Here is a 27,922-nt window from a genome sequence, read left to right as displayed (position 1 = left end):
AGAAATAAAGGCAAGGAAACCCATGAAAAGCTGTTTAATCTCAACCATAATTGTAAGAATGTAGATAAAAACAAGACATCACTTTCCTGTATCAGACTAACACAATTTAAAAGTTTGATATTACCCCAGGTTGTCAAAAGTATTGGGAGCAACCGCTCTTATACAAATTGGCAAAGCTTGGGCTGGACAGTTAACTCAGTTGCTTAGAGCAATGCCTTGTAACAGATTGGCAAAGCCTTTTTATTTTTTATTTTATTTATTTATTTATTTTTTAAGATGACCGGTAAGGGGATCTTAACCCTTGACTTGGTGTTGTCAGCACCACGCTCAGCCAGTGAGCGAACCGGCCGTCTGTATATGGGATCCGAACTCTGGGCCTTGGTGTTATCAGCACCACACTCTCCAGAGTGAGCCATGGGCCGGCCTAGCAAAGCCTTTTTAGGGGTAATTTGATAACATCTGCCAACAGTGCTCAGGAATCACTTGCAATATTATTTGATATTATTATTATTATTCGATATTATTATTATTTGATATTATTATTATTACTGCAATATTTAAATAAAAAAACTCAAAACTGAAAATAGTCTAAGTGTCCACCAATAACGGGTTGATTAAATAAACAAGGCACATCCACCAAATATAAGTAGAATGCTATGCTTCCATACACAACAGACATTAACAGTGAGGAGTGGAAATGAAGAATGGGGGATAGAGGAAAAATGTTACTTGTCATTTTATATTCTGATGTTTTTGTATTTTTTACTTAAAGCACTGTATTACATTTACAGTTAAACAAAAACTCAGGTTAAATTAGCCCAAAATAATCAAGACAGTAGAAAACTCAAAAGGCAGTTTGAATCTAAAGAACAGCAGCATAGGAGAGAACATGGCCTTTGATTGCACATGTGAAGCTTATTTGCTGTGAGACACTGGGCAGGAAACCTAACCCCTCTGGGCCGGCACCCACCTCTAAAATACATCTCCCTTGCTGGGTCATTCTGAGGATACAGTGAGAGAGAGGACACAGCACAGTGCTGAGGCATGGGTACCAACCAGTTCTGCATGGGAACTAGTCATCTGATCTAAAAAGCATGGAGACAAAGGGTGTATACTAACTAGTGTTTTTTCTTTTGTTTTGTTTTGTTTTTAAAGATGACAAGTAAGGGGATCTTAACCCTTGACTTGGTGTTGTCAGCATCACACTCTCCCAAGTGAGCTAACCGGCCATCCCTATATAGGTATCCGAACCATGGCCTTCGTGTTATCAGCACCACAGTCTCCCAAGTGAGCCATGGGCTGGCTCTTTTACTGAGTAGTTTAAGAGACCAGCATTAACGACTTTGGTTACACTTGTAGGGGAAAAGTGCCTGACAGTTATAAGATGCTGGGCACAAACTCCAAACAAAGGAGTCAGTGGAATGAAATGGGAATGTGAAAATGTCAAACTCGCAGTATCTCATAGCTGGAAAGACGTTAAGGTCATCTAGTTCAGGGTTTGGCAAACTATGGCCCTCAGGCCAAATCCAGTCCTCCACCTGTTTGTCTCCACTGCCTCCTCTCTATTCTTGTAAACAAAATTGCATTTTAATACAGCCACGCCCATTCATTTACATATGATCTATGACTGCTTTCACAATACAATAGCAGAGTCAAGCAGTTGTAAAGAGACCATGTGGCTGCAAAGCCTAAAATATTTACTCTCTGGCCCTTTACAGAAAAGGTCAGCTAACCCCTGACCTAACTTGATACCCTCTTTGTTCAGTGGAAACTGAGGTCCTGAGGGGTGAAATGATTTGCCTCTGTCAGTTCGTGGCACGGCTGGGACTAAAACCAGGTCTCTTGATTCACAGAACAGCATTCGTTCTATTCTGATCTTGACCTATTGATTATAATTGTAAAATAACTTTTCTCTGACCTGAGGAGATTATAGCAGGAGTTATTTTGCCCCACAATCCCCAAGATGCTGCTACTTCTAACTATGAGCCATTCAAAAGAAAAGAAGATATCTTTAAAATCAATGGAACATTGATTAGAGATACACTGAGTCAAAATTCCATTTTCCCATGATTTTTCAGGAATACATGGTACCCCACAGCATACAAAGGCACATCCACTGAGGGAATATTCAGTGAATGCTGATGAATGATTACCAGTTTGCCCACGATGGCTGGAAGGTACAAAGGATTAGCTGGGACTAATGGACTAATTCATGGAGAATGCACATGTAGGAAATTAAAAGTCATCTGACCAAACTGTGGGGTCTTTTGTTGGAAATGATAGAGCTCTGGCACCAGGGAACAGTTGCGTACATAAGGCCAATGGCAGAGGAAAGGGACAGACTGGGATGGAGTTAATGAGTCTATGAAGGGAAGAAGGCTGGGCATAGGAACTGGCAGGGGATGTTCCAGAAGTCCTCTCCAGAGTGAAGGTGACAACCATTGATGAAATGGTGGGCAGTAGCCTCTCCTGGGCCCCCTGAGGAGGCCTGGTTTTCAGAGGTGATGGCAACTTTGGTCTCTGCCTATTCAGGTTCATTGAGAAACTTTGGCCAATGGTTGACCAAGGCTGACCATCCAGCTCTGATTACACTACAGCCAAGTATCACGTACCACACATTGGCAGGACACGACAGTTCCAGGACAGAGAAAGAAGAGCTCTTCTGACCAAGTACCAACCACGTGTCTGATACAATACACAGATTACCTAAGTTAATTCTCCCAGCAGCCCTGTGAGCTATTGTAACCCCTATTGTGTAAATACGTAAAATGAGAATCAGTGACTTGAGCTATTTGCCCACAGTCAGAGAGCAGTGGTGCTGGAGGTGGGATTCATACCCTGATGGGTCTGCTTCCAGGTCCTTTTTCTACCACATTCCCTGCCTGGCTTCTAATGAACACACACGAGAGGGAAAGATCTTCCACTAATTCAATCTCCACATGTAAGAATAGGCTCATGAGGGAGTGAGCTCCCCACGCTTGGGGGCTCAAGCAGAGGGGCTCAAGCAGCTGAGGGCCAATCACAGCAGATGCTGGAGAGGGGACTAGTGTTCTGTTGCACATTAGCTCTTACCTGCTTCTCCAGCTGTGCCTCCAGCTGGCTGATGAGCTCATCTTTGCCCTGCATGGCTTTTAGCAATTCCTGGTATTTCCGGTGCAGGCTGCCTGCTGAGTCCACATTCTTCAGATTTGACAGTTTTACCTTCTCTTCCATCACACCCACCTGAAATGTACCAGTGATCTCATAAGGTCTCACATCTCTCACATGGTGTATGCAATGGCCAGTAATGTGGGATGGGATGCCTCCTGGTGCCCCAACCTGTGACTCACAGGCAGAGCCCTTACCCAGGGCAACGTGGTCCAATTAATTAAATGACCATTTAGTAAGCCCTTATCTTGGCCAAAGAAGGAAAGAAACTCATTTCAGCTACAATGAAAAACCCAGCTAGGTCTTGGGCCATCCACCACTGGGGACCCCACAAGGGATGAGTTGGCTGGGACCATCAGCCCTGGAGAGCAGCTGCTCCAACCCCACTGTGGCAGAGATATGCACTGCTCACTGGATATCCATGTGCATCCCCAAATTGCCCAACCCCCTTGTAGTTAGATAGGGCCACCTAATTCATCCAGTCAATGGGCTCCGAGTGGAAAGGGCACATCATTTCTGGGCTGAAGTATTTAAAAGCTGGTGCACAAGCATGTAGCTCTCTTTCCCTGCCATGGCAACCAAGAAGGCTGTGTGTTCCAGAAGGTCCAGCTTCCTTCAGCCTAGATTCCTGAATGACTGGAAGCAGAATTGCTGGTTAACCCTCAACGAATAGGGACCATGAGTGAGAACTAATGTGAGGAACCATTGAGATTTCAGGCTTACTTTGTTACTGCAGCATAGTCTGGCCTATTTGGACCAACACGCCCACTCACTGCATTGACCCTTACCCAAAGATTCCTTCATTCCCACAGAAAGTTCCACACGCCTTATGTGTTCAGGTACAACACATGACTGCTTGTTTTTTCTTGTTCCTGTAAGGAGCTCATGAGTGTGACAAGTGTGTCCACATGTGTCCATGGGACGGGCCAGGAAAGGACAATGGTCATTTCCCCTGCATGCTCCTGCCAACCCCTCCCTGGTTACCTGGGTCTCTGCATTTTCTGCTCTCTGCTCCGCCTCCAGCAGCCTCTGCTCCAGCTCCTGCATCTGCTCAGCCAGAGAAGGGGAGAAGTAGGTGCCATGTCCCTACTGTGAACACAGCACCAAGGCCACTCGAGCAAATTGTGCAGACAGTGCATGCAGGCCAGGCTTCATCCACCCATCCCAAGTGGCTCAGGGGGACCAGGGTGGAGATTTTCATGGCAACTCTCGATCCTGAGTTTATGGGGCGGGTGAAGAGCCTGTGGCTGCTATCCCCTCTGCTAGCCCTCATGTAGGGTGTCCAGGAAGTGGTGGTAGCCACCATTGTCGTTATTCCTGAGCATTCCTGCCCCAATCCTGCCTCAGTCTCCTCCCCGCAAGGCATCTTTCTTCTCAGCACTGGGTGGGTTGCAGGTGATGCCATCCCACTGCTCGCCCATGTGTCCAGCATGGAACATGCTCCCAGATGAGCCCACCTCATGCCATCGGCAAGAGAATGTTCCTCCCCACTTGGAATATCTCACTCAGCACTGTCAGGACACTTCTGCCTGTAAACAGCATTCACAGGTATCACTTTATTTGATTTCTTTAATTTTAAAGAAAGAGAGGCTCAAGATATATTTTTTTAAATTCTATCTTGCTACCAGTAGAGGATGTCAGGTCTGGGGAGCTCAGTAATTCTGAAATCTTATACCAAGCAGCTCAAGCAAAGGGACTGATGTTCTTGCACAGAGACTCCTCAGGGACCAGATCTAAGCTGAAGCCTAAGGAGCTGCTCACCAGCCCACAGTGCATACGGCACCTCTTTGCAGCTTCATGAGCTCATGGCTTGGCAAGTGGAGTGAGGATTGGATGTCACCTCCCATTCTCTCCCTGCCAGGGCACCACTGTGCACTGCCTAAACTGCACTCCATCACATGGAGGCCCAGCAGAAGCAGAGCAAACCATACATCCAAATGTCATATCAAATGCCATGTGCCATAGCCTACTTGGAGCCAGCTGCTTCCTTCCCGAGCCTGCCTTGCCCCAGGGTAGCATGTCCGTAGTATATGCATTACACATTTACTAGAAGCATAGAGTCCCATCCTTGTCCTCAGTGAGGCTAGACAGTCTCAGCACCCTCACTGTGCAAGCTCCAGCCCAGCCCTTGCCAACCTTGCCTCTGCAGCTGTGGCCTTTTCTCTGGCTACTCAAACTTCTCCCCTTGGCCTGGCTTAATCTTTACCAGTAAGCTGAGCAATTCCCTCTCTTTCCCTGTCTCTCACCTTCTCAGATGAAATTCTGCTTTCCTTGATAAAATGCTGGGAAGAGGAGCCCACAGCCTGTGCTGGGCAGTGAAAGGAAAGTTACTCAGGTGCAGCAGTTCATGCTTAAGAACTTGGGAGACCTCTTTTCTTGGGATGGCCTCATCCACTTTTTCTCCTTTCTGGGACTGGGGAGACAGATGCTTTCAGCACACATTCCTTTTGAAGGAGAGTTGGGGTTATGTTCTTTAAAGATCCCAGGGCTGGCTGGTTAGCTCATAGCTAGAGCACAGTGCTGATAACGCTAAGGTCAAGGGTTCGGATCCCCATACTGGCCAGCCACCCAAATAAAATAGTAACATAAAAAAAATTACCAAGTAAAACCCAAGATACACAACCCATTGGACAAAAATGCCCCTGGGACTTCCAACAGATAGGAGCACCTTTGACAGTCACCCATGTGCTCAGGCTTCCTGCTTGCCTTCCTCTGCTAGGCTTCATACTCATGACCGAAGCTCTCAACTCCAGCTGAGAGGGTGGGTTTATTCTGGCCACACTCAGGCATCATCAGTTAGAGCCAGATGGGCTTTCCTAAATCAAACAGTCCTCAGGCCTGTCCTGGAGGAGTTCCTTGGCCTTCAAACGGTTGCTATGCAGCTGATAACAGCACAGCATAAACCAATATTATGCTTCTAGGGGTTAAAGTGGATGTGCTCATCACAAAAAGAATTCTACTTGGTGGTGGTGGGGGGTTGGCTGATACACAGTGGTGGCCCCCAGTGACCAGGTTATTACTATATAACCCTTTACCCTTCAACACCAGACCTGACTAGGCCAATCAGGTTCTCTCTCCCAGGAACCTGACATCTGGAATCAAGAGACCAGGGAGCTGCACAAGAAAAGGTGCATAAACTTCACCGAGTCATGGCTGTTGGACAGTTCCTTCGATTCTGTGAGCTGCCCCAGCATCCTCCTAACAAATTCCATCTGCATAAGCTAGCCAGAGTTGGGTTTTTTGCCCACATAGAAACAACCTAACTAATGCAATGACTACAAGCATTTTCTTTTTCACGAATAAAATGGAATATTGAATGGGAGGGCCTTGGACATGTGACAAGCCTCTTAGACTGAACTTCAGCTGGACCATTTCGATCTAACATCTGCTCTGTAGCTCAGAAGAAGGCATAGGATTTCCAGAGGAAATGATCATTCATATTTGTGACCTTCTGCAACCATCGTCTGATATTTTCTAACTTCATCTGATGGAAAAACTTGTTTTCCTATTTTGCAGATGGAGACTAAGGTAGAATGAAGAATGAATTTGAGTCTTTCCTCTTAGCTGGGCATTTCCATTTTGGTCACAAGCGGTCAATGACACTGGTCAGGGCCAGAAACCACTCTGTTATTGCTAACACAGGGACCATTTTTCCCATCAAGATTTATCATCCTTCCTTTTAAGGTAGGCCACTCCTGAAGTGGCTGGAACGGCAGGACACCTTTCAGAGCCTGGGGTCTCCTCCTAGCCCCGGGCAGACCACTGTCACTGCCAGGTGGTCCTCATTGCTGCCAACTCTCCCAGTCATTCCCATCCTCCTGGAAAGGACACTTGACACTCGGAGCATTTTGTATTCATTTTTATGCTGGGATATTATTTTTGCTCTAAAACTAGTTTCTGAACATTCAAAACATTTTGAATATCTTGCACTTTTTAAAAAGAGAAAGGTGTAATGACCATCCATGTATTTGTTACTGTGCTCCAGAATGTTCAATATTCTGCTGTCCTTGTTTGAAAGGAATATCTTTAACACCATGTTTCCCTCTGTTTTTATGAAAACAAATTTTCTCTATTGCCACTGGAGTACTCCCAGGTGTGTCCTCTGCTAAAATGCCATTTTTTCAAGTTCTCAGGTTCTTCTTTTAATCCTGGCATCAACATTTTTCACGAGGGTAGATCTTTCTTCTTCACACTTGCTTATAGAGTCACACCTGGAGCTCTGAAAAGCCAGTGCAGTGAGTGGGCCCCCTTTATTCAGGTTCTGTTCCTCCTCTCATAGGGTTCCCTAGGACCGTGTCCTTGGCTGTCCTTCTTGTTACCAAGTCTGGGGTACACACCAGCCAAGGAAGTGTCAGGTTTAGGTGGCTGAAAGGGATCCACTTTAACCAGCTGCACATAAGACTTGTAAGCTGCCCTTGGACTGGCTGCAACAACCTGATGACATGCACTTGGCACCAATCTAGTATTTAACTCCCGTCCACAGCTCCTTGTCACACACAGCACTGCTGTGAGATAGCCCCACCATAGCTGGAGTGACAGGCACTCTCCTACCTCCTGGCACAGTCCTGCTGTGTGCCAAGCAGTGGCTTGAGCTCAGAGTCACACACCCTGCATCTCAACTATCCCTCTGAAAAGGGAGTTCAACATTCTTACCACTGCCTTGCACCCACTGAACAGAATGGTACAGATAAGAGGGAAGGCCTGGACCTGACTGACTCCACCACGGTGTGGCTTTAGATAGATTCCTTATCCTCTTTGTGCCTCAGTTTCCTCACCAATAAAAAGAGAGTAATGACAGCATCTACCTCCTAGGGTTGCTGTGAAGATGACACGAGATGCCCCATGTAGAGCGCATGTGCACGACCTGGCACTTGGGAGTTTATACATAGAAGCTGCTTGTTGGTGTTTTCTTACACAAAGATGGCACTTAGGACTAGGGGGACCAGTTTGCCTGCAACAGTCTGATGTTCACCTTTAGTCCCAGCATAATTAGTAGTAGAGCTCCTTTCACTTTCTCTCTCAAGTGTCCTCAGTTAGATGATAGATTATATGGTTACCCTTCTTAGGATTCACCTACAGAAAGAAGAGATTTAAGCCAGAGGTTGCCAACTATTAGTCTAAAGAGTGTCTTGTTGTGGGCATCTAGCCTACACATATATAGCAGAACAGGGCCAACCGCTGTGTCTACTTCTGTTGTAAGCACTTCACATGTATTAACTCATCTAAATAATCCTAAAAGGCTGTACTATTAGAATCCCTATTGTGCAGATCGGGAAACTGAAGTTGAGAGGTAAGTTGCTTGAGGTCACACAGCTAATAAGACTCAGAGCCAGGATTCAAACTCAGGTGGACAGGATCCAACCCCCACTGTCAGCCACCATGCAATACTGCCTCTCACGTCCAAATCTCACATGTCCCATAAAAATCCAGATTCCACATATAATTCTTGATTTCCAGCTTCTGTCAAAAAATCAGAAGATCTGAGGGGCTGGCCCGTGGCTCACCTGGGAGAGTGTGGTGCTAATAACACCAAGGTCACGGGTTCGGATCCCTATCTAGGATGGCCGGTTAGCTCACTTAGGAGAGCATGGTGCTGACAACACCAAGTCAAGGGTTAAGATCCCTTTACCGGTCATCTTTAAAAAAAAAAAAAAGAGAGAGAAAAAAAAAAAATCAGAAGATCTGGCCACACTAGGGTTACATTTTCTTGTGGCTGTAAATAGCTTTAGCACATCTCCTCAAGTTTTCCAGAACCTACCTATCTCTCTTCACTGTCCCTCTTACCTAAGTTACCTATAAGCATTTGAGTTTGCAACCCCCAATTTTAGCTATTAAATGACTCTAACTCTTGTGATCAAGGACAATGATCTTGCTTTTTGTTAGCAGCAGACCTTCTGTTCAACTGAAATCATATGCTTAGTCCCAACTACATAAAATACACAGATTGAAGAGCTGAACGAGAAGGGTTCCGAGTCTCGTCTGTGATCCACCCCACCCTGCTGCCAGGACCTCCTCTGGACCACATGGGGCTCAAGGTGTCCACTAGAAACACAGCTGAACAGGGCCCAGAGGTCAGGCCCTGGCAGAGGTTAGTGGCAGTAGACCCCAGACTTTCAAGGGCATAAGAATCACATACAGAGTTTGCCACAATGAGACTCCTGGGCCCTGCTCACAGATGCTTCTATTTAGCAAGTGTGAGGCACGGACCCATAAAGTGCTTGAAGAGAAAATCCCAGGTCATCCTGATGAAGGTGGTCCACAGACCATACTCTGAAAAACACTGGACTGGCCACAGAACGCAAAACCAAGCTGAGTCCTTTGGGGATGCACCTCAGGGCCGGAGCCCCATCAGCCTGTCTTCTCGAATGGCTTTCAAGTACTGCAGAACTCGTATCAGTACCATGGCTCCTGAGAAATCCTATAGCGGGCAAGAGAACTGCCTGATGAAAACTAGGGGGTTAGGAGAACAATAAAGAAACTCTCCCTTCCCCCCCAACCACACACACAGTGAATAAGAGTTCTAGAACGCATCACCTCCCAAAGCAAATCAAACATGTGGGCACAGAGATCTGCTAGGATCCATTCTGTGATGATTTTATGCAGACTTCAACACATTTCCAACAACTTCGGACAGCCCTTGCATTCTCCTTTTATAGTACCTGGCCTACTCACAAATTATGAGGTATTTAAGGATACATTTTTCAGGGCCTTGTATTCTACCCATATGTTGTGACACTGCTGCCTACTGAGAGGGGAGGAGCCATATGCATTGTTCTTTTGTTTAAGGGACTAAACTGAACCATTTGTACACTCAAAAAAAAAAAAATTCCTGAAGTACAAATTTTTTTATATAAATATAAAACTGAGTTACTGTACTTCAAATCTTGGTTGGCAAAACTGGTAAGAAATTTTGGAAGAGAGGAAGTATGCGTGGTCCCACTGGAACTGGACTTGAGAAAAGCAGCTTCAGTTAGAAATGTGTAAGCTAAAAAAAAGAGGGATTTTCATTGTATTATTTCTTTTATTAATCCATTCAAATCCCTTTTGGAAGCAGATAGGGAGTAAATAAAAACCTTGTATTAGTTCTAATATTGAAGGCATGTATTCATCATGGTAATCTCTACGAAGCTCTTTTGTGGATAGACAGTATGCCCCCACTTTTCTGATGGGATAGCTGAAGAACAGGTTTAGCAGAAATGACAAAGTCCAAGGAAGAATTGCATTTTCATATCCATCTATCTGGCCTCTCAGAACAGTGTCAATGTTTAGATTGATCTGAATAGGCTTTGTGACTTCTCCAGCAGGCCAAGGAAGACAGCTGGGGAAAATGAATTCCAAGACATTAGCTACCGCCTCAGACTCTACTGGATGGAAAGGGAACCCATGGCTAAGCTGGCTTTGGAACAGGGTGGCCCTGGCATCTGGGTGATTGTGACCACAGCATATCAGACCATGAGGAGTAACAGTGAAGACAGAGTCTGGAACTGCCTCCTCTCCTCACCCTTCATCTGCCTCTCTCGCCTAGGTGAGAGATATCTGGTAGCCTTGGCGTTTTCTCTTTTTTAAAAAAAAATTCTTTTTAACCCAGATTATTCCATGTCTAGAATGGCAATTCTATACGAGGGAGTCAGGTGTGAGTAGGCTGTGCACTGGCGAAGGAGGAAGGACATGCTTCCAAGCCTTAGCAGCCAAGGGGCAGTGTCTAGTCCCAGGCAGAGCTGGTCCTCGGGAAAGCACCCAGGCTTTGCTCGCCCTGCATGATAGCCATCAGTGAGGAGTGGCCCTCGGCCATCTGGGTCATGCAATTTCCCTGAGGCCAGCTGTGCAGAGAGGTAGAGGGGGCAGGCAGGTGAGAAGGCTGGCCACAGACTCAGCTGACTTGGTTGCCCCAGGTGCAGGTCAGTAATGACGATGATTCTCGGCCCCAGGAACAGCTCTCCTGAGAAACTCCAGGTCGCTCTTCCTGGGATCTGAAACTTACCTTGGCTCTACTGGTGAAGATGTCTCATGAATTGTTGGATCTGTTCTATTGGTTTGGGGATGACTACAGGGGACAGGCACAATCCAACATTGAGAAATGTGGTGGTCATTGCCTTAAGGCTTTCTGCCAAGAAGCTCAGTGTCGGGCTAATGTTCCAGCCTTTTTCCTTATTTTAATCTCCACCCCATGGTCCCTAATCAAGACTTATTTCTCTCCCTTCTTCCCTCCCACATCCCATCTTTTCTGACCTGTCTGTATCCTTCTCCTTTCTTTACCCAATTCACACTATGAGCGTCCAACATTTTTATGTGAGAATATTCTGTTTATATGACAATCAAAGACAGCCTTCAGGAGAAGGAGTCAATATTATGAAAGTCCAGCTTACCCAGACCCAAGGGGCTGCAGAGAAAGAAGGTATTTGTGGATAATGTGCTTAAGGCTTTCCAGTTATTTTGTTGGCCCCCCCAGGAACAGGGCAGGGAGGTACTCTAAAATATTTTTTATTATGAAATACTTTAGGCAAACAGAAACATGTATCCACCATTCAGCTTTGTCAAACCTCAGTTTTTGTCCTATCTGCTTCTGATGTTTATCTTTAAGACGTGGACCTCAACAGATATGGCTGAAGCTTGTGTACTTCTCCCCAATGTTACACTTCTCCCTCTAGTATTTACCCTCCGCTTGGATGTGTTTATATTTTTACCTCATTTGCATGTGGTAAAAATACATATGGTTACATTTTCTTATGAGATTAAGTGGCTTCAACATCCCCTTGAGTTATCCAGAACCTTCTGGCTCTCTAGCTGTGAGCATTTGAGTTTGCAACCCTCAGTTTAGCTATTAAATGGTTTTAACTCTGTTGTAATCAAAGACAATGATTTACAACTTTTTTTTTTTAGCAGCAGAACTTTTGTTCAATTGAAATTATATACTTATTCCCAAATATATAAAATACATGGAGTGTGGAGCTGGGATGAGAAATAACAGATAGTACTAAATAACAGTACTGTTTTTGCAGGTCTTAAAAGTTACATTAACTGTATTATGTTGTATATATCCTTCTGATGTTTTTTGTTCAATGTTCATTTTTGAGATTTATTGATCTTATACATGTAGTTCTACTTGATTTATTTTTAGCTGCAATGCAGTATTCCACTGTACAAATATACCTAATATGTTTACCCATCCCACTGTTGATAGACATCTAGAATATTTCTAAATTTAAAATATTCTTAAAATTTAGAATATTTCTAAATTTTCCATACACCAATACTGCAATATACATTCTTGTATAATGTCTCCTTGTGACTGGTTCATTTGGATTTATTTCTAACATTGCATTTTGTCCCTTCTATTTACTCCTTTTTTCTATACTTTTGTTTTCTCTTCCCTACCTGGATTTAATAGACTTTCTTTATTCCATTTTCCCACTCTACTGATTTGAATGTTATATGTACTCTATTTCTATTTGCATTACCCCTATTGTTCTAGATTTAAAGGCTGCTGGTTGCTCCCCAGTATCTGTTCTCCCCTTCTCTCCTATAAATAGCACCCCTAGCTTTTACCGGAGCACATGGTTATTCAGAATAAAGACTACATTTCCTAACCTTCCTTGCAGCTGGGAGGAACTATGTGAATAAGGGGCTGGAATGTGGATATCAGAGTGAACCATCTTCAGACATGGAGAAGACATCACCCTAGAGCCAGATTGCTTATGTCTGAAATGTTACATGAGAAAGAAAGACATGTCTGTCTGGCTTAAGCCATTGTTATTTTGGGTTCTTTCTTACAGCAGCCAAACTGTGATCTAGCTAATACAATAGGCATGGATTTTTAAAAACATATCCTGTTTAAACTCATTTGCTTCCTGAATCTGAGGCATCACGTTTTTCATCAAGTTTGGAAACTTCTTAGCTGTTATCTCTTCAAGTATTGCCTCTCCTTCATTCTCTTCTCCACTTCTGGAATCTTATTTGGTGGATATAGGATCTTGTCATTCTAGCATCCATGTTTCAGCCTCTGTATCTTTATATCCCTGGGCTGCATTCTGGATGATTTTCTCAGGTTAATCTTCCCACTCATTACGTCTATCTTTGAAGGTACCTATTCTAGGAAACCTAGCCACTGAAATTAATTTCAATGAAAACACTTTCAATTCTACAAGTTCTATCTGGTTTTCAAGTCTACCTGGATGGTATCTTGTTCTTGTCTTATGTTTTCGATTTCTTCATTGTGTCTTCAACAGTGTCAAATTCATTTATTTTAGTCTCTTGCCAACAATTCTATTAGAATTTCTTAGGTGTCTAGTCCAATTATTTGTTGTGTATAGGGGATTCTCACTTACTGTAGATTATTCCCTCAAGTATTTAGTCATTTTGGATTATATATTCATCTTCACTAAGGTTTTGTTTGTTTGTTTGTTTTCCTGTGGGGATACTGTGTGATCTGTGTTAAGGTCTTATTTCTCCATGGAGATTTTGAGTCTGTTCCTCGAAGTTCCTCAGAGGTATCACAGGCCCAGAATTTAGGTTTCCTAAACCGTACAGGTAGTATACATTCTAACATTAAATCACTATTATCACTGGGTTCTCAAGGGAGACTTTTCTTTTTCTTTACTTTTGATTTTTCTACACAGAGCCTTCACTAAGTCTGAGAAGTTACTGTCATCTCCCTGTGCTAATGGATGATTTTCTTTTCCTTGCGTACCTTTTTACTTAAGGTAAGCCCTTTAACAGTCCTGACTTCACATGGAAGTCTCAGCTTCGGCTCTAACCTCCACCTGGCCAGACCTCATCTGTCTCCACAGATGTTAACACTCAAGCCTGACATTACTAAGGGGAAGTCAGCCACACACCCCAGCACTCAGCTACCAGAGTCAAGTACCAATCTGGTTTTGCCCTCTTCATTTAGCTACCTGAGGACTCCTCTTACTTTTTTCAGTGCTCAGCTCCAGACTTAGAAGCATATTTTAAATATTTAACCCAGTATTTCTAGGTGTTTCATAATTGGGTTTTGGCTTTTGTTTTTTGGTTAATGTGTTGTCCATATTACTAGAGACAGAAGTCTCTTCCCTCTGAGGTGTGTTTCATTCTACCTGGCTGGGTCCATCCCTACTTATCCTTTCCTTCCCTCACGCTCTTCCCCTAATACCATAGCCCAAGGCAAGGTTCTCAAACTTTATAGCGTACAAAACCACTTTCTGTGAGCTTGTTAAACACACAGATTATTAGCAGCAACCCAGGAGACTTGGATCAAGAGGACTGGGGTGGGGCCCAGGAATATACATGTTTAAAAGCACTCCAGGTTATGCTGGCAAAGTGGTTCTGACCACACTTTGAGAACCACTGTCTAAGGCTTCCTGCCCTTCTCCTGAGGTGCCTGAATTCTTCCCTGTCTATTGGCAATAGCTGGCAGGCACTCACAGGAGCTTTGCAGGTCTCTGTTTTACAAAGTCTGAATTAGGAGACAGCAATGCCAACAAAACCAAGGTTCAAGAGTTCTAGTCCAGGCTTGTCCAGGGCCACTCCCCTCAGCCATGGAAGTGCAGAGGTGACGCCACTGACTTGTCTCCCTGGACTCTAGGTTGTAGAGCTATCAATAAAACAGGCCATTTATTCAGGCCTCACTAATCAAGGCTTTGACATTACTTGGAGAGGGGTGAGCTGAACTTTACCTGTGTACAGTGGAAGAAAGGTTTGCTAAGCAGATGGGTAACATAAACAAAACTATAGAGAGAATGGCTGATTCACTTAGATTTAAGTACAGGTCTCCACTCTCTAAAATGCCTCTGAAAGCCAGCTGTTTAGAATGTTTCTTCCCATAGAAACATTATGAAAGGTGGTCAGTTCCCCAGATCAATCTGCCAAGCCTATAAAGATAATAATTATTCCCATTTAAGTCCTATTCTATGCTAAAACCTTTATATACGTGCTCTGACATAATTCTCAAAATAACTCTCAGAGATAGACATTTGTGTCCCTGCCTTAGAGGTGAATGGACTTGCCCAGGGTCACACAGCTAGTAAGTGGGAGAGCCAGGTAGTCTCCAAAATCTGTGTCCTTGTCACCAGGTAACCTCTCCAGTTCATATGCTTACTAAAGGGTGAGTAGTAGTATGGAGATTTCCATTCTTCTCTCCTAAAATATCCTCCTTCCCACACCGAGGAAGAAATATTAAGGAAAGAATATTATGAACTTTCACTGCCGTCACAAGTGGCTCAACAGGTGATGGGGGATCAAGAAGATTTGTATCATTTCTTTGGTGTGCCAGGTGAAGCAGCAGGAACAGGGAAGAATGCAAGGTAACAGATTAGTAAATTGCTCAGTTTGGTCAAAACAAAACTAAACCGGGTCAATTAAAAAAAGATAAACAAAACTGTCTTGGGTTTCATTTTGCAGGTGTGGAAAAACATCTTATTGAAAGCTGACTTCCCCCAGCTCTCCCTCCTGCCTCTGGCCCCTGACAAAGGCTCTGCAGTGGGGTAAGGCACTTCCTGCTCCGCAGGACTCACCTTGTCAGCCAGCAGCTCCCTTATCTTGCTGGCCTGAAGACGGAACCGGAAAAGCTGTGTTTCCAGAGCCAGGCAGCGTTTCTGCCAGTCTACACTGGCCCGCATCTCCACCTTGAGTTCTGCCATGATGGAATCAACTTCTGAATACTCCAAGGAGCCCTGAGAACCAGCACACAGGGAGAGGAGAAGATAAATAAGTGTGAGAGGAGGAGGCCAAAGGAGGCAGAGAAAACAGGGCTGGGGAGGGCGCTAGTCATGCTCTCCCGTCCCATACCTACTTTTCCTAGCTCGGTATGAGTATCTTCATCCTAAGGCAGCTGAGCAACCTCAGGAAATCACAAAACCTGAGAAACCTTAAGGAGATCCTAGTCTCATTTCCACAGGAGTGAAAAGTAGGGCTCGTTTGATTTTAATTCAATTATCCATCTAAAAATTATTTATCCATTCAACAACCATTTATGTGCCAGACACTGTTCTAAGCACTGGAGACGCAAAAGTAAATGAGAGGTCTCAACGGTTTTCAAGGAACTCTTAGGAAAGTCAATTACAAAATTACAATGCAGTCACATTGCCAACCCGAATGCAGATAAATGGGAAAGGGGACTGTGCTGGCCGAGGGCTGTTTAGGGAAGGCCTACAGTGGGTAACAGATTCATCCAAGGTAACACTGCTAAGTGGAGTTAGAACCCTGGTTCCCAGTTTAGTTCTGATTCTATTACACCTATACACATGTTAGACGGGGGGGAAAGGACCGGGGAAATAAAATATAATGCTTTCCTTGACAATTTTCTATTTAGTTGGGATTAGGTCAATTGCTGTCATTGAATCACCCTACTCTGGAACAGATTCACCCCCTCTTCTTCAAGTTATGAGATGCAAACCAGAAAACTGCTAGATATTTTGCTGCAGCCTCTGGAGAAAGCCACAAGTCTTTGAAAAAAACTGCACAAATTCAGAACAAATCAAATAAACACCTAAAATATCCCCAGCCAGGGGAACTTACCCAGATGCCTCGGGATTTATTTTAGAGAAGAAAATCTGGGTCGGGGAAGAGAAAAGGAAGAAGGAGGCATGCGTGTGCGCGAGAGAGGAGACACAGGCTGGAGTGGGCAGGAATTCCACAGAGGCAGGCTGGAAGACACATCCCTCACCTGGGTTTTAAAAATCCCCCTGCTTGAGTGTTATTAATAATTACACTTGCCAACAAGTGTAAATTTGGTCTGTCCCAAACCATGACATATGGTCATGCTAATATTAGATGATTTAAAAGAGTAATTGTTAATTTTTTAGATTGATAATATTTTTTAATGTCATTTGCTAGAAAGATATATGATTTACATGTAAAATGATATAACGCCTGGGATTTGCTTGAAGATACTTCATGGTAAGGAAGATATATGAAATAAGATTTGTCAAAACGTTAATAATTTTTGAAGTTGGGTGATGGGTACACGGGTTTTCTTTATCCTGGTCTCTCTACTTGCATATTTACCTGGAATTTTCCATAATAAAAATTTGTTGTTTTTTGAAATCCCCTTTCCCTTCCTCAGGAGCCACATGGCCTCAGCAAATGCAGTCACCTCCTGTAACGTTGCAACAGTAAGCCTCTCTGATAGGTTAATCACCAATATCACTTCTCCCTTCGCATTTGACTTTTACAACTATCTTCCACCCATTATACATGATAAATAGCTATCATTTATTGAGTCCTTATTGTATGCCAGGTACATGCAGCATCTTTATTCCTCATGACAACTGTGAGACAACAGGTGGGTACTACTGTCCACACACACACATGAGGACACCCAGGAAAAGAGAGGCTACGCAATTTACACAGACAGTTCGACAGCTAGTGAGTAGTGGGGTTGGGATTCTGGTTCCAAAATCCTTGTTCTTAGCCACTGTGCTCTTTACCCATCCATGAAATGGGAAGAATTCTGATTTCACAAAGAGTGAGGTATGTAGTTAAGAATGAGAGAAATACTTCATAGGATCTTTCAGAAGCCTCAGCACTAGGGTGAACCTATACTCCAGATTTTCCAAGGCATCCTGGGCTCAAGTATTCTGACATTATAATCTCCACAAGCACAGACACTCATTGTTTGTCCTGACTTTTCATTTAAAAAATAGGGTCAGTAGACCTGTGGAGAAAGGCCCAACAATTAAGCCACTGACGGGTTGGGTATCTGAGTCTTTTGGTCCTGGGCTCCTCAGGACACTAGACACATGACCTCAGCCCTGTTCTCCCAGAACTGTCATCCCAAACAATCCCGACATTGTGACCTCCCAGTAATCCCCACCTCAAAAGACTGGGACCAACTGGAACGGGCAGGAAGACAAAAGACAAAAACAAAACATGACCTTCTCTGAGCTAAGATCACAGCTGAAAAGACAAAACAGAACCTTGTACGGCCTCCAGAGAAGGCCCGGAGACTTCATGTTTTGCTTTTCCTCCTATAAACAGAAAACGTGGCAGATCTGAGACTGGGACCTGGGAGTCCTGCAACCTAGCCTCGGGCAAAGAATTAACGGAAAAAGCACCCAAGTAAAACCAAGGATCCAGAGAAGCTTAATCTTTTTGTGTAGTTGAAAGATTTTGATTAATGTTAATTCCCTCTTACTGTCAAAGCTGCTGCTCAGATTCCGTATGGAGAGTGAAAACCCAAATTATCAAAATCTCCAGAGATTTTGGAAATAGAATATGTTATTGGTCTCTGCCTAGCCCTGACATCTAAGATTATACCTAGACTTTAGGGAGTGCTCTCCCCAGTTAGGCATCTTCATGACATCTCTATTCTAAACTGATCAAGTGGTCTGGTTAATCCTATGCCTGCACTGAGGATGCTGGCAAGTTCCTGAGAAGGCTGGGACTCGTGCTAAGCTTGCCTCGGCATGTGAGGACAGCTAAGAGGTTTTGAAACAGATCTGGAGCAAGGTGCCTGCTGCCAAGCCCAAGGCCCAGAGGCTCTTCCGACAGAAGCAGGTGGTCAGAGCAACAGCTATAAAACAAGGGATGTTAAGGGAAGATACCAGTAAGATGAACCTCACCTGCTAAGTCACCTTGCACTTGTACCTCGCATGGAGAGGTGAAAGGATGAGCAGAAATCAGTACCTTACATTTGCAGAATGGTTCTTAACTTTTCAAAGCATTGAGACATGCATGTTATTTCTCTTATTATCCCCAAGATGGAGGACAAGTGCAATTATTCGGAATGAACAGATGAGAAAACTCATCACATCTGTGACTTGCTTAGAGACACAGAGCTAAGAAGCAGCACAGCATGGCCAAGAATCCTGATCTCCCAACATCTAGAATTATCCTTTTTCCAGGATGATGCTTCTGTAGTGGCAGCAGACATCTCATGCCACCAGGCTAGCCTAACACAAATACAACAGTAATGGCAAAAATAGATAGGGAAATGAGAGAGGAGAAGTGAGATGGGAACAAAACTCAGCTCAACTTTTTTTTTTTTTTTTTTCATTTCTTATTCTGGAACACTTAAACTATAAGTAGGAAGAACAGTACAATAAATCCCACATGTCCAACACCCAGCTACAATTATTATCAACTCATGGCCACCCTTGTGAAACCCAGTTCTCTTGATCCACTGGTGCCCAGCATGCTACACTGCTTGGCAGGTGAGTCAAATGATTTCCATGGCCTTGACACCTGCTTTGGAATTCCCTAAATCTTCCAGCATCCTGGATTGAAATGCCATGGAGGTCAGTAGGGATATGTCTCAGAGGCAGGGGCTAGGGATAGAATGGGTAACGAGAAGAAGGCATAGGAAGTCATTAGGTGACTTCAGACTCAGGCCCTGTATCAGAGAAAACACCAACTTGACCTGGGATCTCTCTGGTAAGTTTGGGGATTTGATCAGAAACTGACAAAATGCTGAAATTAAATTAATTCAGCTAACTTTTACGTGATTCCTATGTGCAAGCTTGGGGACATAAAGATAAAGATCCTGTGGTTTTCAAGACTCAAGCCTGTAGTCTGAATATCCTGGTATCTATCTCCCCGTAAAGGTAGCCAATCAAGACAGGAGCCTAAACAAAGGAGGTCAGAGGTCACTGCAGGCCCCAGAACAGCACATTGCTTTTATGTTGTGGAGGATGCAGGAGGCATCAGAAGGTAACAGGGCTCAAGTTCCACCAGGCTCTCCCATCTTACCTCACTATGATTCACTCCCTGTGTGAGAGTACTTTTCGTGACTTCCTCTGTTAGCGATGGGCTACGACCATCTTCTAAAAGTGCTCTGCTAGACTAGGCTGACCACTGCCCAATTGTGGGAAAGGAAGAGCTTTGTGCCCCTTTCCAGGGATGAAGCTGGGGGAAGGGTGTGAGCAGACACAGGGGTACAACTCCCTCTGACCAAAGCACTTCTCCCCAACCCCCATCGAGCCAACAACATGCATTCGACCTCTGCTGGGTGTATGCATCACAACTCACCCAAAAATAATACTGGGGGAGACAAAGGAAAAGGTGAGCATGTCCCAGGCCTCAGGGATCTAAAAACCAAAAGAAGGGGCTAGGAAAACGACATATGGCATCCCTTAAGAATGAAAACAGTGAAGAGAAATAGCATAGTACTAAAGATTCCACACTCTGGTGCCACCAGGCCTGGGTTTGAACACTTAAGTGCTAAATAATCCTGTGACCTTAAACCATCTGCTTAACTTCTCCAAGCTTCAGTTCCATTTTGAAATTGAGGGCAATAATATTAGGTTGAACCATATGTCACTGTCAACATTCAACCATCTTTTGACCTTCAAAAATGACAATTTCAGAGGTCACATCATGCAGGATTTCCTTGAGAATTAAAGGAGATATTACAAAAGCCTAGCACATAGTAAGCACTCAATAAATGACAGCTAGTTACTATCAACAAACAAAAGGCAAACCAATGGTGCCTTGAACATTTGAGGAGATGTGGCCCATAGATGTGCCAGATCCACCTTGGAGAGGAGGTCATGTGATTTTTAAAAATTATTTTATCTATTTATTTTTGAATTTTGGACAGAAGGGTGTACAGTACAAAGTAAGCCTTCTTCCCATGCCTGTACTTCAGCCATAGTTCTCCCCAGAGGCAACCACTGCCATGGGTTTTTGTGTGTTATTTCAGAGCTATTCAGTGCATATACTAGCATTCTTACATATGTGGCACACACACGAATGGTGGCACTTACACACCGTACTTAACAATATGATTTAGAGATCTTCCTATATCAATATACATATCTGCCACGTTTTTCCTCCATGCTTTTTATCAGCTTTAATGTGTTCTATTGTGGCTATCACAGGATCTTATGTAAGGGTCTCTTACTGACAGACATTTGGGTTGTTCCCAAGTTTTTGCTAAACTGAACAATGCTGTAACGAATAGTCAATGATATACATCATTTTATACACATCAGAGAATATCTGAAATATAAAGTCCCAGGAATGCAATTGTAGGGTTAAGTGATATACACTTTAAATTGCCACACAGTCCAAGTTGCCCTCCCCTGAGGCGATCCTAATTCATACTTCAGCCCACAATAAGTGCCTGTTTCCCCACAGAGGAGGTCAGTTTTGAACTAGCTTTTGCTAGAAGGGTAGGATGCCTCAGCGGGGCTGTCCAGAGAATGCAGGACGGTGTGAAGTCACCCTAATGGGGTGAGGGAACCCTGGCACCTTAATATCAGCAAGTATAAAGCATGCTCCAGCCCATAATGAGCACAGAGTGCAGCGCATCGATGCAGTCTCTTGGAGAAAATAAGGGGAGTAGTAAAGAAAAGCGCATCTGGTGGGGGGATGGAATAGGAGGGACATACTTCTCCCCCATAGTTGGTGACCTGTAGAGAACAGAAAGGGCATCATTTTTCAGTTCAGTTGCTAGTTTTCAATGAGTTCGGGACCATAGGGTTCCCTCCATAACCCAGTTCTGGGCAGCCCCCTCAGCGGCTTGTGGGAGGGTGGTGGATAGTCACTGAACCCCCACATTTGGAATTTAGAAGCTTGAGTTTGAGTCTTGCACTCTCGCACTTTTTAGCTATATGACCTTGGGCAAGTCACAACTTTTCTGAGTCCTAGTTTCCTCCTTTGTAAAATGGGGATAATAATAAGCTGAAACACTGGAACTGATGTTCTATGAAGTGTTAAATTTTGTTACCAGCGCTGTACACAATGTCTGGCACACAGAAGACAGTCCAAAAAGTCCGATGAAGGAACCGATGACTCTTCTACTAAAAGAGTTCTTTAAATGATCTTTCAAGCATTTTAGCTGGAAGCAAGGCTCTGTCCCGAAGAGTTTTACGAGGAGGATTCATAGTAAAAGCTTATGGAGGAGATATCCCGGCAGGCAGGAATCCAACAGAAAGATGGTTCTCCTTCCAGATGAGGGTCTTCACTGTCTCTGCCACGCCCCGTGAAAGCCCCCCGGTCCCTGGTAACCGAGTCCTGTCTAAGACTCCCTGGACACAAAGCTTCTGATGTCATTCGGCGCCCAACCTGTTTTCTTTTCTGCTTGGCTGACCCGCCCCTGGGAGTAGAGCCTGACCCATAAGGACCCCTAAGAGAACCACCCAGAAATCACAGAAGAAATAAACCTGAGATGAGGCGGGGAGGGGAGCGCGAGGGGTGAAAGCGAGCGAGCGCCGGCCACAAGGTGGAAGCCCGCACGGAAGCTCCGAGGGCCCTTCCCGGAGCAACTGGATCGAGCCGGTCCCAAAGCCCAAGTCCTTCCCAGGAGGGCTCCTCCGGGCCTGGCGGCGCGGCTCTGCAGGGGCTCGCGGCTCCCAGCGCTCCCCGCCGCTCGGCGCTCGCTTCCAGGTAGGCAGGCACCTGCTCCGGCGTCGCCCTCCCCGCCGCAGGGAGCCGGTCCCGTCTGCCCAGCCCAGCGCCCGCCCCGCCGCCACACCCCCGAGCCCACCCCGGCCGGCGTGCGCGCGGGGCCGCTCACCTTCAGCGAGCTCGCGGACGTCCCCGCCGCGCACCGGGCACTCGCCGTCGCCGACCCTGCGTCGCTCTCGCCCGAGTCCCGAGCGGCCGCCGCGTCTCCGCTCCCCGGCGGCAGGGGTCGCGGGGGGCGGGGCGAGGCCGGAGCCGGGAGGGGCGCCCGCGGGAGGCTGCACAAAGCCCGGCCGGCCGTGCCGCGCGGCGCCCCATCCAGCGCTCGCCGGGCTGCCTCCTCCCCTCGGCTCCCCCCGCTCCTTAAAGGCAGAGCGCCGGGCTCGGTTCTCCAGGCAGCTCGCGGAGAGGCACAGGAAATGACCTCAGCAGGCCCCAGCCTCCCGGCGCTCCGCTCCGCTGGGCTCGCCCCCGAGGCGGCGGGGTCCCGGGGCGGTGGCCCCTCCCGGGCTGCGGCCCCGAGCTCTCTGCGGAGGACGCAGCCGCTGCCGCAAGGGGGGCCAGGGCGCCCTGGGGATCGGCTCTGCCCCGAACTAGCGGGGACCCTCCCCCCAAGTCTGGCCACCTGTAAGAACTGGAACGCCCGGTTATTCGGGACAAAAGTCCTTATTTCAAACTGTCTGTCCCGCTGGCAGACCAAACGTTCTGGTTTGTAACTGGAGGAGAAAGAGAAAGAAGAAAAGCCACCACAGCCCAGAAGGTAGCTTGCTTGCTTATGTATGTATGTGTTGTTTATTTTAAAGGAGAGGGCCAGGGAGCCAGAAAGGCAAGCAGGACACTGCCTGCCAGCTGACAGAGCCGTCCACAGCGTACCCTGGTTCCCCAAGCATTTGCAGTCCCTCGGCTCATCTCATATAATCCCACAGCCGGAGGGGATTGGTACACTCAACATTTGGTTAGGTGGATATGGGGTAAGAAGATGCAAATGGAGACCATCGCAGGGAAAGATTCGCGTTTCCAAATACAGCTTTCTTCCCCAATCCTGCAGGCGCACTCTTACTAAATGCCTGAACAGAGAAGCAAAACACCACCAGGGCCTGTTTCTCCAAATGGGCGTTGGAAAACTCAGCCCATCCCCCCAGCCCCACCCCAGGGTCAAATCTGCATTTCTGGGGGTGGGGGTGGGAAATTGCCCATCTAACAAGTTCCCTAGGCGAATCTCATGCACAATTTTGAAAGCGCAGACACAGGAAAGCTAGTCCCGGTGCTGCAGGAGGCCAAGGGTGAAAGTTAAACATGGCCATTGGGACTCCAAGAGCTGAACTTGCAAATTTCTTTATAGCTCACGAGGATTTGGATAGATCAGCCTCATTCTGTGGGACACTGGTTTCTGCTATCCCCCTCAACACTCCGGAAGTTGCCTAAGGAAGCCCCAAAAGCAAGTCCTCTGGATTTTGCTAAGGAGAGAGTCATTCGTTCATTTATTCTTTCACTTTGAATAGGTAACCATGCACATACTACTATAAATTTCAAATTATACAGAAGGGCTAACAAGGAGAAATAAGTTTTTCTCCAATCATGTCGCTTGTCTCCCAGATTACCCCCTCCCTGAGTGGAACTATTGTTACTAATTCTTGTGGGGCTGGCTAGTTAGCTCAGTGGGTTAGAGCATGGCCTTGTAACACCAAGGTCACAGGCTGAGATTCCTGTACCTGCCCAACACCAAAAAAACAATTCTTTCTGTGTGTGTCCTTTCAAGATATTTTATGCATACATAATACACAGGTATTCATATGTATATATATGCATTCACATTTACCTTTTAACATTAAGGAAGCATTCCTTGCTTTTTTCTCTTGATATTATTGTTTGTTGACTCTAAATGTGGCATATTAGCACACCTAGAGCTGCCTTGCTTTTTTTTTTTTTTTTTAAAAGATGACCGGTAAGGGGATCTTAACCCTTGACTTGGTGTTGTCAGCACCACGCTCTCCCAAGTGAGCCACGGGCCAGCCCTATATAGGGATCCGAACCCTTGGCCTTGGCGTTATCAGCACCGCACTCCCCCAAGTGAGCCATGGGCTGGCCCTTGCCTTGCTTTTTAAAAATTGTTTCCTAAGATTCCTAATGATGCATATTTAAGATGTTTCCAATCTTTAGCTCCTGTATACCTTGCTACAATAAATACCTTTGTACAGTAGGTACTTCTTGGTCGATGTGTGTGATTGGCTGCATGGTTTAATACATACAGGGGGAATCACTGGCTCTAAACACAATGTGATTTTTAAAATTTCACTAGCTGCTGCCAAATGGCCCTCAAAGGAGACTGCACCAACCTATACATCTATCAATATGTTTGAGTGCCCCTTCCTTCCCTCCAACCCACACCAATGAAGTGATTTATCAAATCTTTTACAAAGGAAAAATTAAAAGGCCAGCCCGTGGCTCACTCGGTAGAGTGCGGTGCTGATAACACCAAGGCCGCGGGTTCAGATCCTGTATAGGGATGGCCGGTTTGCTCACTGGCTGAGCGTGGTGCTGACAACACCAAGCCAAGAGTTGAGATCCCCTACCGGTCATCTTTTAAAAGAAAAAAAAAAAATTAAATAAATTAATATGCATAGAGAAGTTTAAAACACTAGTAGCACGCAGAAAGGCTCAAGAAAGCATTAGCTACCAGTGTCCCACCAGCACTCCTGCACGTGACCTCTCTCTTGCTTTGAACTCTGTTTTATGCACAACTCTGTAAACTTGGGCAAGTTCCTTAGCCTCTCTGGAACTGTTTCCATTTATTTAGTTAGTGAGTGAGTTAATTAGTTTTGGCTGATGACCTGTACAGGGATCCAAGCCCTTGACTTTGGTGTTACAATACCATGCTCTAACCCACCCAGCTAATCTTATCTTTAAAATGAGAATCATAGGGCCGGCCCGTGGCTCACTTGGGAGAGCGTGGTGCTGACAACACCAAGTCAAGGGTTAAGATCCCCTTGCTGGTCATCTTTAAAAAAAAAAATGAGAATCATAATGACTCTCTCTGGGGTTGCTTTGAAGATTAAATCTGATAATAGAGTTACATAAATTTGGGGATCAAATAGTTGCTCAGTAAGTGATAGCTATTTTTCTCCCCCCAACTTTTTGTTTTAAAATTTTTTAACCTACAGAAGTTGCAAAAATAATACATTAAATACCCATATACTCTTCATCTAGATTTACCAATCGTTAACATTTTGCCACACTTTCTCTCTGTATATATAATATAACCTGAGCTATGTGAGAGTTAGTTGTATATATCATGATCCTTCATCCCCGAATACCTCAGCATGTACCTCCTAAGAATAAGGCTGTTCTTCTAATATTATCACATTCAGGAAATTTAACATTGATATAACTATTATCTACTACACGGGCCATATTCAAATTCTTTCAGTTGTCCCAATAATGTCCTTTATGTCTGTGTTTTGTAGCTCTTCTATTTATTATCATCAGTCACTACCTAGTACTCACCAGAGTGAATGGTGTCTAGAGGAGAATGGGCTTGTCCTGCCCTGTTCCAGGGACAGTGACTCCTACAGCCCTGGGCCCTGGCATTTTTCAGGGCTGCAGGTAATCAATAACTAGGACAGCAGGCACACTCAAGGGCAGAATTGTTTCCCATCTGATAGGGGTTGTCCCACCAGCCTTTTATGCTGACGTTGCCTCTCTGCCTGACCCCAGCCACTCGGGAAAGTTTTGCCAGCCTCCCTCCCTAGGGTCCTCTGGTTGAGTTTCTGGTGTCTCCTGCACCTCCCCTGTTGGTCGGCAATCAGCAGAGGCAACTGTTCTGGCTCCAGGGGGCCCGGATCCTGAGGCGCCCTCAACCATGGCTCTCCACAGCAGCCTGCCCCGAGGTGAATCCCTGTGGGCCTCCAGGTTAGTCCACCTCCAATTTAACCTTGGGATTAAGGGTTGGAATGTCTCAGACACTGTCTTTTTCCTACAGTCTTTGTCTTTTTTTTTTTTTTTTAAAGATGGCTGGTAAGGGGATCTTAACCCTTGACTTGGTGTTGTCAGCACCATGCTCTCCCAAGTGAGCTAACTGGCCATCCCTATATAGGGATCCAAATCCGTGGCCTTGGTGTTACCAGCACCACACTCTCTCAAGTGAGCCACAGGCCGGCCCAGTCTTTCTGTCTTAAGGCACTTTCTATGTAGCTTTCCATGGAACTGAGACTGAGGGTCAAACTGTGGTCATTGATCAGCTGACACTGACATCCCTCCCTTCTTCCCTCCTCCCTTTCCTTTCATTCATTCATTCATTCCCGGTAGCTGACTTTTAAGTTGTTCCAGGTGCTGTAATAGATGCCCCTAGCTATAAACTTGGGCAAGACACCTCCTTGCTTCCTGCCTGACTTTGTCCTGTTGCAAAATAGGGAAATTATTTTCTAGAACAGCTACCCTTGATGTCAGAACATTTGAGAGCTGGAAGAACAGGCAGGATTATGAGGTAGTCACCACAGCAGAGAGAGATTTTGCAAAGCTGAAGTAAAGAACAAGCCATCTTGGGTACCATGTGTGGCTGGTGCTGTGATGGGAGAAGAAAGAGGGCATGTAGGGCTGGGGTGGAAGCTGGGGGCCTCAGAAACCTGCTGCAAAGGCCCCCAGACCCTCAAAGGATCCACAGAGAAATGGTACCCACCACCACACCTAAAGCTTGTTTTTGTTGGATGTTAGCTTATGATCACAAGTGGCCTGACAATGGAGAATGGAGGATGGAGAAGAGAGATGGGGAGAAAGCCATCATGTGCCCTGAGTTGAAGGATCCCTCCTCCGAGGGGTGGATGAGGCCTGGATGGGCCGCATTGCCAACTGCTCTTAACACACTTGGCCCTTTGGCGATTGTCGGGTTCCTGTATTAGCAGCCACAGAATATGAAATGTGAGTGTAGGCCATTTGTCCTCTCGCCTATAAACCCCCACAGGTGGGGCATTAAAATGGGTAAGGCCAAATTCTGCCAGATGTACATATCTTGGCAAGCAGGCACAAAACAGTCCCACTACCTGCTTCGAGGGAGTTGGGCAGTTGGCCCAGTCTGGTTCTTATACCTCATTCACGCAAGGTCATAGGGCCCAGATAATCTTCCTGACCAACTCCACATTTTGAAAACCACTTATTTCACCAATGAAAGATTATTTCTAGCATGCCTCAAGCACATTAAGCCCTCAGGTATAGATTTTGATGGTGTTTGAAGTGCTTATGTAACCGCTCTGGAGTGCAGATTCCTGATTAGAGCACTTCAGATGCGAACTTACCACTCTAGGGGTTAGAGGAGAGTCTTTTTATATTCACACACCACACGTTTAGGCTGGAATGTTTTAAAAATAAATTCCTACAGAGTCAATATGACACTATCCTAGTCTGGACCTGGTTCCTTGGACAGCAACGTGGGAAAGAAGGAGGACCTTGGAACTGGCCA

The 27,922-nt window shown here is 45.4% G+C and overlaps 1 protein-coding gene across 3 annotated transcripts in view; it reads right to left on the bottom strand.

Annotated features, from left to right (window-relative positions):
* PLEKHH1 (pleckstrin homology, MyTH4 and FERM domain containing H1) overlaps positions 1 to 22,661 on the bottom strand; it is a 50,695-nt gene extending 28,034 nt beyond the window's left edge. For 2 of the 3 annotated variants that reach the window (XM_063089769.1, XM_063089772.1), the window contains exons 1-4: positions 22,583 to 22,661; positions 15,639 to 15,797; positions 4,132 to 4,194; positions 3,073 to 3,222 (exon numbers count right to left, since the gene is read on the bottom strand). In XM_063089769.1, the coding sequence (XP_062945839.1) occupies positions 3,073 to 3,222; positions 4,132 to 4,194; positions 15,639 to 15,764 (339 nt within the window). In that variant the 5' untranslated portion in view covers positions 15,765 to 15,797; positions 22,583 to 22,661. The remainder of the gene's footprint in view (positions 1 to 3,072; positions 3,223 to 4,131; positions 4,195 to 15,638; positions 15,798 to 22,582) is intronic. The other variant, XM_063089770.1, reaches the window with a different exon arrangement.
* Positions 22,662 to 27,922: the final 5,261 nt, after the last annotated feature.

Source organism: Cynocephalus volans, chromosome 3 (assembly GCF_027409185.1).
Source record: "Cynocephalus volans isolate mCynVol1 chromosome 3, mCynVol1.pri, whole genome shotgun sequence".
NCBI lineage: Eukaryota > Metazoa > Chordata > Mammalia > Dermoptera > Cynocephalidae > Cynocephalus > Cynocephalus volans.
Note: the sequence above shows the minus strand (reverse complement) of the source record. Positions and strands in the feature narration are given on the sequence as shown.